Source organism: Megascapheus bottae, chromosome 24 (genome assembly GCF_031878675.1).
Source record: "Megascapheus bottae isolate mThoBot1 chromosome 24, mThoBot2.hap1, whole genome shotgun sequence".
Taxonomy (NCBI): Eukaryota; Metazoa; Chordata; class Mammalia; order Rodentia; family Geomyidae; genus Megascapheus; species Megascapheus bottae.
The window spans coordinates 21,226,918-21,236,248 of record NC_143532.1 but is presented as its reverse complement, the minus strand read 5'-3'; the positions used below and the strand labels follow the sequence as shown (position 1 = coordinate 21,236,248).

General features: G+C 48.5%; 1 protein-coding gene and 1 non-coding gene across 2 annotated transcripts in view; both read left to right on the top strand.

Annotated features, from left to right (window-relative positions):
• The window catches only part of Irx5 (iroquois homeobox 5), an 89,674-nt gene extending 82,932 nt beyond the window's left edge, over positions 1 to 6,742 (top strand). Inside the window, exon 4 of the mRNA XM_090357040.1 lies at positions 6,530 to 6,742. Coding sequence (XP_090213166.1) covers positions 6,530 to 6,543 — 14 coding nt within the window. The 3' untranslated portion in view covers positions 6,544 to 6,742. The remainder of the gene's footprint in view (positions 1 to 6,529) is intronic.
• A 2,158-nt stretch (positions 6,743 to 8,900) lies between these two features.
• LOC150047119 (small nucleolar RNA SNORA33) lies at positions 8,901 to 9,030 on the top strand. The gene has a single exon (XR_016539588.1). It is a non-coding gene; the product is annotated as a small nucleolar RNA SNORA33 (small nucleolar RNA).
• Positions 9,031 to 9,331: the final 301 nt, after the last annotated feature.

Sequence of the window (9,331 nt, the reverse complement as noted above, 5' to 3'; positions counted from 1 at the left end):
TATTCCCATCTGCTGATGTACATGTCCCGGTCAGCTCCTTGCCTTGGAATGTGGGAAGAATTCGGAGTTTCACACCTGGAATTAGGTTTCTAACCAATGGATTTGTGCTAATAGACAAAGGGAGATTGTTCTGGGAGGGTGTGGCCTAATCAGATGAGCAAACAAGCTAGAGAGAGGTTTTTCCTACAAAGATACAAACAGCCATTCCTTCTATAGCTTTAAGGAATCGTCTGCCAATACCCTGAATGAGTTTGGAAAAGAGTCCTGGGTCAAATGAGACCCAAGTCTGACAAACCCTAAGCAGAGGATTCGGTTGATTGGTAGAAAATGAGACCAGTGGGTTGTGTTTATTTAAGGGGCTAAATTCTCCTCCCCTCCAAACACTGGTGCTGTGCTTGTGCTTTTACACCTGCACCTACCAAATGTGATTTTCTGCTGTCTGGATTGGCTGCTGCCCCTATGAGGACAGGTCCATCCAAGGTGACTTCTTACTTTGGGAGAGATGTCTTGGTTTGATTCCAGGAAAATTAATGTCCCATATAAAATTCAATTTCAGTACATTATTGGAAAGCAGGACTCTGCCCACTCGCGCTCTGCTTGGAGAGAACAACACTTGATTCGAGGCTGTGCTTGAATTAAACATCAAGAAAGTGGCCGTCATTAGCGGCACTTGGCATGAGGCTTTTGTAAATTTCATACTCTGTAAGATCCTCCTCTGCTTAATAAGTTTACTTTTTCCTGAGGTGTTCAGACTCCTCGCACCTCTGCTCCAAGGCAGAAACTCTAGGCCTCTAATTGCCAGTCCCCTGCTCAGCCCCTGGGTCTGGCTTTTTAAAATGAAAGTGCCTGAAAAGGAACCGCTTGAAACCATTTACTTCCTGCTCTGGGTGTATATCCCCCTCTGGGGACATGGGAGGCTTCGAAACTCCTGCCAAAGCAAAGGGTTCTTTTGTAAAGCTGGTGAGTCTCAGACATGCAGGGATGTTAGCAAAAATGTGGAAGGATGGGAGAAGGAGGGAAGGGGGTGGGAGGGGTGGGAAGCACGAAGGAAGAGAGGAGGCCTAGAGGAGGCGAGCAGGGAAGGAGGATGGAGGATGGAAGATGGGAGAGGTAGAGGAAAGAGGGGGCAGGTGCAGCTCTAGGGCCCTGTACTGAGTGGTGGCTGGGTGGTTAGCACCCCTGGCCTCTGGCTGGCGTCCCTGGCTCACATCTTCAGCCCATCTTGATTCCCCACAGACCTGCAGCCTCTCTTCCTGCTCCATGGATCTCCTGCTCCAAGGCCACATCAGGGATGGGTTTGGAGCAGACAACTCTCTGCTGGGGTGGCCAAGGGGGTCTAATGCTGCACCCCTCCATGCCCAGCTGGATGGCTATAGAGTGTCACGTGGCCCCAGAAAGCTCTAGAGGCCCAGCAGGAACTTGCGTGCAGTGCTGTCCCAGTCCTTGGATTTCTGGCTCCCCTGGGTCACCTCCCCACTTCTTCACCAAATGGCTTAGATTTACCTCCCCCACAGAGTTGTGGGACCCATCTCATCTCAGCCCTGGGTGTGTGTGAAAGCCAAGTGAATGCTCCTTCCAGGCTATTCTCATGCCTGTGGCAGACATCGCTAATCTATCCATGCATGGTTCCTTCCTTTGGGGTAGACATCACTCATCAATTATGATCATAGAACAAGGATTGCAGGAATCCTCCTGGAACAGTGTTCAGGGCACCACTAATTAACTCCACAGAATGATGATTTTTAATTATCTGTCTTGGGACCTCTTCTCAGGATCCCAGCTTCAACAGAGCCTCTAGACACTGAAGGGAATAAAGCCCATTGCCCCGCTTTATAATAAATGGCCCTTATTAACAGCACCAAGTGAAAACTCACAAAGTAATGAGGGCCTGATGAGTGTTTACCCTGTGCCAGCCACTGTTCTATGCACTTAGCCTGGACCCTTACTCAACATGATCATGGGATAGATCATTTTTAATCTCATCTAATAAATTGGAAACCTGAAGCCCAGAGAGGTCAAGTCACTTGTTGAAGGCCACATAGCTTGTCAGTGGCAGTGCCCATTGAAGTAAATATGACCACTCCAACAGTTAACCTACAAAAGGCCATTTACCACAGTGGTGGAGCCATTGGGCACACCCTAAACCGTGAGGTTGCACCCTCCCACACCTATGGTACCATACAGCCTGGGAGTATCTGGAATACAGAACCCGCCAGTGTCTCCAACATATTTGGGCACAGCAGGCCAAGGCCCGAGAGCATCACTCTCAGGGCCCTGCCACCCATCCAAGGGGCACTTGGGGAGCAGAGGCTCAAGAATCAGGTGCATCATCTTCAGAAATGCATCATTTATATGCACTGCAGGCTATCCAGAGGCTTCTTGCAGAAGGAACCCTCCTGGCTATGGCCACTCAATGCTTTATCTGCAAGCTAGACTGAGCAATGTCATCATGCCTATGATTCCTGGCCACCACTGGTACTAGACCAAGAGAGGCACAGGGTACAGCACAGGTGTGAACCGATCAAACACAGATCAACAACAGGCCCATAGCTGTCCTGGAGAGAGTGAGCACCAGATCACAGCCAGGCTATAGCTGTGAGAGCTGAGGGCTTGGGACTGGGGGTATCCTATCCTAGGTGGCTGTGACTTAGTTACTTAACCTCTCTGAGCTCAGATTCCTCAAGCCTAGAAAAAGCCACTGGGGATCATTTCAAAGGGGCCTTGTGGACCAAGTTAATGCCTGGGAAAACTCTTGCCTAAAGAGGTGACTTGTCACTTCATGGACATTTTCCCAGGGGTTCTGGAAGGGGTTCTGGATTGCTGAGGCTGAGCACTGAGAAGTTTCACCAACTTCCCAAAGTCACTGAGAGAGGCCGGACTTGACCACTAGGCCTGACTGGGTCTTGTGCTGACGGCGGGGTCTTTCTTCCTGATCGGAATCAACAGCATCTGAGGGCCACAGGATCAGGCAGAGCTCCTGCTCATGGCTGATTTTAGCTCTACTCCAAGGCCCTGGGGCCTGAAGTTTTAGCTTCTCTTCTGGGTCTCAGAGGCTTACAGGATCTGTGGGCACACAGAAGATGGAGTTTTGGACCAGATACAATTCTTGCTCAGAGGTTGGTCAGTGGCTGAAAATGCCAAGATTTCCCATGGGCCGGCTACCTCCATGCCCAGGGCTGGTTCTAGAGGCCTTTGAGAGTCCTGAATTTCCCAGTTCTTCCGTGGATTCAGCCCCAGCTAGTCCCTCAGAGACACCAACACCAGCCACAGTGCCACTGATCCAGTACGTTCAGTCTCTCTGACTTACCAAGGTCAGTGCATATCCTGCAAAATCAGAGGGAGGGAAGAGGTGGATGGGGAGGGGTGAGTGAGAATGTTGAAGGGGTGATATTAAGACTCATTATAGGGCTGGGATGTAGCTCAGTGGCAAAGTGCTCGCCTAACAAAAGTAACATCCTGGGTTCAATCCCTAGTATCAAAAAAGACCAAAAAAGACCAACTCCCCCATTCATCCCCCCTTCCCAAAGACTCATTGTATTCATAGACCGCTTTGTTGAATGGCAACTCCTTTGTACAACTCCTTAAAGATAAGACAAATTAAATAAATGAAAAGACATACGGGGAGCCGTCCCCAGTGTGTGCCAAGATGTTAGCAATGGCCAGAAGGAAACTCACCTCTGTGTATTCCACACACGTGTGCACACACACACCCATGTACTATGTATGTGCACCACAAGCTGTTACAGCACACCCGTGCTATATACACACACATTCATTGTCACACCTCTTCATGCACAATGCTACATTTGTATAATTATGCACTACATGGGCTCATTTCACGTTGTGCACCACGTATGTGCACCACGACACACAGGTATGCATGTCCACAGGAATGTCCACACCCGCTTGTGCACACACACTGCACACAAATACACACAATGAAGAAACACATCCATGCAATCGCGCAGCCTCACACCATGCACACATGTGCAAACATGTGCATAAGTGTGTGTGTGTGTGTGCATGTGTGGGAATAACCACGCAATCTCTGTGCACTCATATACATGTAACTGCCCCCATGTATACACGCACACAAGTCCACTCTGGGTGCACCCAAGCACAACCATATGTGCGCGTAACATGCGCACTCACGCACCACGTACCAAGGTGCACACACAAACACCTTTGGCATGTGCGAACTTGGCCGCCCAGCGCGCGCATCTGCAGGCGCGCGCACATTCGCGCACGCACCCAGGCGTGCACACTCGCCTGTCCCCTCAGGCGCGCTCCTGCAGCCCTGCAGGGCCCGGCGGTAATTGCTCCCAGCCCGGGAGTCTGGCAAAACGCTCTTGTGGGGGGCGTGGGTTGCGGCCCCTGATTAATCCCAGCTTTGCACTCGCCCCAAGCGCCCGACGCCCCCCGAACTTGGGCCGGGGCCGGGGCGCAGCAGCACCACCGCTACGGCTGTAATCAAAAAGCAGCTCGGCGGCGGCGGCACCTGTTTGCGGGCCGTTTTATCTGGCGCGGTGAATAATTCATGCGCAGGTCTGCTTTGCAGTCAAGCGCGCGCGCGCTCCGCGCTGTCCGGCGCCGCCGCCGCCCGCCGGCCGCTGTGATTTATTATTTAGCACGCGGCCGGCCGCGCCGTGTTAGGTGAGCATTGTGGCTGCTCGCAGAACTGTTACAATCTGGCCTCGTTAGTGGCCTTTCTTGCTGCCTCTCCAAACAGCGGCCTCGCTTATTGATTTTCCCGCCGAACCTCTGCCATGAAATCCCAGCGCTGCTGCTCTCAAAGCGGCTGCTATAAAGCCAGGCTTGGCCCTTCTTTCTCCGAACAAGAGCTTGCGTTTGGAGGCGCTCGCTTCTTTTATCCAGGGTGTCTCCTCCTCGCCGATCTCCCCCCTCCTACACCCCATTATTAACGCCGACCCCCTCCCCACCCCGCCCCTGGATCTTCTCCTTTCCTGGCGCAAAGGCGCTCAGGGCTTCTTAAGTCAGCTTCGGGGGCCCGAGGGGGATGATGGAGGGGCTTTCATGGTGGCAGCAGCGACGCACAGAGAGAAAGAGGCTTGGGGACGAAAGTTTTCCTGCTTTGGAAGTTTTCAAAAGCAAGGGAGGCTGATCAGGGTAGAGGCTGGGCTGGCTTATCTGGAGGCTCTCCCTGGCTGCAGGGAAAGGGAGAGGGTGGGCAGCCCAGAGCCAGGAGAAACCTGGCAAGCCCATGCCTGATGCTGGGGCCCATGGAGACCTGCTGGGGTCTGTTGAACCCACACGACAGTCTCAAACTGAAGGAAGGTGGGATTCAGCTGGGAAGGATAGGCAGCTCGCCAGGAAGGGGAATGGGTTCTCACGCTGTGTCTGCTACTTTGCTGTGGGCTGGGGTGACTCGTGACTTAAATCTTACGTAAGCTTCCAGGGCTGGTGGGAGCCCTTCTGTCATTGGCAGAGGGAGTCAGTCCTCCTCCTAGTCTATACCTTTCTGCTCCAGGCATTTCAGCTTGCCAACAGGCACATAGGTCTGAAAGGCAGAAGCCAGGACCATCCATTTGAGAGGATCTGTATTGGGCTCAGGGCCTGAAGTTTCCTAAAGCTAAGCATCTTCAGTCAAGGTTGTACCTAAGATGGATCCTGAAGACTGACAGTCCCCTCCAACCCCCAATCCCCAACCCCCAGCCAGGATGCCATCTGCTGTCTGTCTACAGTCTACAGAAGAGATCCCATGCTGTGCTGGGCTGGGTGGAGGGGAGTGGGCACTGGTAAGGCCCATGCAGGATGAAATAGTGTGTGTGTGTGTGTGTGTGTGTGTGTGTGTGTGTGTGTAACATACTTTTAGACATCTTCCATCTTTATCTCCTCCCCATGGTTTTTCTTTCCTTCTAGTGTCATTTGTCCCTCTTCTCACACCTTTTTTTTGTTTTTGGTGCCAGGATTCAGGGTTTTTTTTTTGGGGGGGGTGTCATAGGTCTTGAATTTGGCCTGGGCGCTGTCCCTGAACTCTTCAGCTCAAGGCTACTGCCCTACCCTTGAGCCAAGCTCCACTTCTCGTTTTCTAGAGGTTAATTGGAGATAAGAGTCTCAGGTCCTTTTGTGCCTGGGCTGGCTTTGAACCTTGATCCTCAGATTTCAGCCTCCTGAGTAGTTAGGACTACAGGCGTGAGCCACCGTGCCCAGCTGGATACTGAGGTTGAACTCAATGTCAGGGTCTCTTTCTATTAAGAAAGAACACACACACACACACACACACACACACACATCTCCAATTAGCCATCAAAAGATGAGAAGTGGAGATATGGCTCATTGGTGGCTAATTGGAGATATGAGTCTCACAGACTTCTCTTCCATGGGCTGGCTTTGAACCACAGTCCTCAGATCTCAGTGTGTGTGTGTGTGTGTGTGTGTGTGTGTGTGTGTGTTCATTCTTTTTTATTGTCAGGATAATGTATAGAGGGGTTACAGTTACATTGGTAAGGTAGTAGGTGCATTACTTCTCACGTTTTTGTCCTCATTTCCTTCCCTCACCCCCTCCCAGATCTCAGTGTTTGAGAGTTGCTTCATCCTGCAGTTGTGAAGCTGCTGGCAGAGGACCACAGCCCCACCACCAACCTTCTCCAGGCCTCCCTCTGCTCCCCTGTGCAGAGCATCCTGCCATCAGACCTGCTGTGTGCCTTCACATACTCTCTATCATTTGTGGGGATCTTCCCTGCACCCAGGAGAAAATTGCTGGGGGACAAAACCTTTGTCCTTGTGGGTGTTCTAAACTGAATGGGAAAAATCAATCATTCAAAACAGTGAAACAACAAAACATCAAGCATGGTGGTGCATTTCTACAATTCCAGCTATACTTAAGGCAGAATTAGGATTATGGTTTGGGCAAAAAGGGTACAGCCTGATCTCAACTATATTTCAAAGCCAAAAGGACTTGGGGCCTGGCTCATCGTTTAGAGCACTTGCCTAGCAAGTAAGAGAGGTCTTGAGTTCAAACCTTACACTGTCCAATGCAGTCACAACAACAAAAGGAAACAAATAAGCTAATTATCAGCTTCCCTCTGCCATCAGAACTCTGTCAGGGTCTGCGCCTGGCCAGGCTGAATCCTTTGGGCTGCAGGTATCTCTGCTGCTAAGGAACTTGGTCAGTAGGAGGCAGTGGCCCGAGGAAGAGAAAGGGGTGTGGCCTTTTCCTTCCTGGCACTTTTTCTGCTTTAGTCCCTGCCCTGGGTTCTGCCATCATACCTGGCTCACTTTGGGTACAAGGACTGCTGTCAGGGCCTTTTCAAGCCTAAGGATGCTAAAAGCTTTCTGCGGTTCCTGGGCCCTGGGTTAGCCATCTCTCATTCTCTGCCACCCTACTATAGTGCTGGGGCTGTGACCATATCTTCAAATTCTCAGCCAATGTGCCTCCATTTCCTCTCAAGGCCTTGTCAGTAAAAACCAATAGTGCTGTGAAATCTGGTGGATGTAAGGGGAGAGATCTAGGGAGCCATGGCTTGGAATGGGGAGGACTGTGAGGACATCTCTAAGAAGACATTTAACCCAAGAAATGAGGTAAAGGAAAGGCTAGCCATGTCAGAGTCTGGGAAAATGTGACCAACCCAGGGTAGCCAGTACAATGGCCCCCAGGAATGAACTGTTTACAGTGCTTAAAAATCCCAAGAAGATACATGTGGTAGAGCAGGTAGAGAGCAGATATGGGTAGCAGGATGCAGGATAGATCCTCTGACTTCAATACTTCCCAGGTAGGTAGGAGTTCACTGTCACTCTTGGTGGAATCAAGAAACTGAGGACCGCAGAAAGAGGCTTATTTGCACAGGCATCATAAACCAATTCTCAGCCTATATCTGTTCTGAAGGGTCTCAGAGAGGGGCTGGGCCACCAGGAGAGGCCCCGGGTAAGGCATCACCTTAGAGTAGAGTTGACAGCTCGTCCTGGTCCCTGGGAGACACTCAGGACTATACTTTTCTCTATTTCACCCTGATGCTCTTGAGTTACAGAACACTTTACCCCCCAAAACCACAGAACACACCTTTTTGGGGGGAGTGAAGGGGTATGGGGAGCTTGAACTCAGGACCTGGGCCCTGTCCTTGGACTTTCTCAAGGTTAGCACTCTACCACTTGAGCCACAGCACCACTTTCACATTTTTCTGTGTATGTCGTGCTGGGAATCGAACCCAGGGCTTTGTGTATGCTTGGCAAGCACTCTACCACTAGGCTATGTGTTAAGAACACACCTTCTTAACAACAGAACCTGTAGAAATTAATGAAATACTTTTGTAATCAAATGTGATTTTCCTCAGGAATTCAAGGTTGGCTTAACATTTGAGAAGCAATGAATGCAAGTCAACATACATTTTAATAATTAAATTGAATTTTATTAACAATCAAAGTAGAATATTTCAATAAATACATTTAAGATAATATATTGATCTTGGTTTGAAGTACATATTTGCACATACACACAAATTAAGAATGGAAAAAAAACATTTCTCAACTTAATAAAGGGATATATGGAAAATTTACAGCTGACATGAAATAGTGAAATATTAATTGCTTCTCTATGAAGATCAAAACCAAAATCTGTCTACTTGTTATATTTGCATTTACTATTGCTTAAGATGATCTAGCTAGTGTGATAATGCAAGAAAAGCTAAAACCATCCAGCTTAGAAAGGAAGAAAGAAAATTCTCTTTACTCACTAATAAAATTATCTATATAAAATTTATTACACCAATAATAAGATGCCAAAATTAAAAGTGACTTTATAGCATTTGAGATAGACAAGTCAGTACTTTGACCAGTTGGATTCCTATCAATGAATACACATAACCAAAAATTTAAATCAAACATACCAAAAATCTGAAATATATTAAAATAAAGATTCATGCATTAAAATAATAAAACAACCCAAGCCAGTCAGAGAACCTGTTTATCTGAATGTGTTCATGAAGAAATTTGGATAAAACTTGTAATAATGATGCCATGATGCAAGCCTTAAAGTCAATAAAGTCATTAAGGTTGCTCAGAATGGCTACAACAAATTTTAATGTTGGGAAGCAATATATCTTAAGACTCTATTGCCATAACTAATGGAAAGATAAAATGTTAACATAGCTATGGCAAAGACTTGGAAGAGCAAAAATACTTTTGAAAATAAAGACAGCTGGAAGAGGAATACAACCTAGTGTCAATGTGTAATGCGGTAATCAATATGTTGAGATACTGGTATTAAGACAGACAAACAGATGAATAAAAGAGGACAGAGGATATGGACAGTAAATTTCCAACAAAATCCAAAGAGAAGTTAATGAAGAAAGTCTCAGAATAAATATTTGGATAT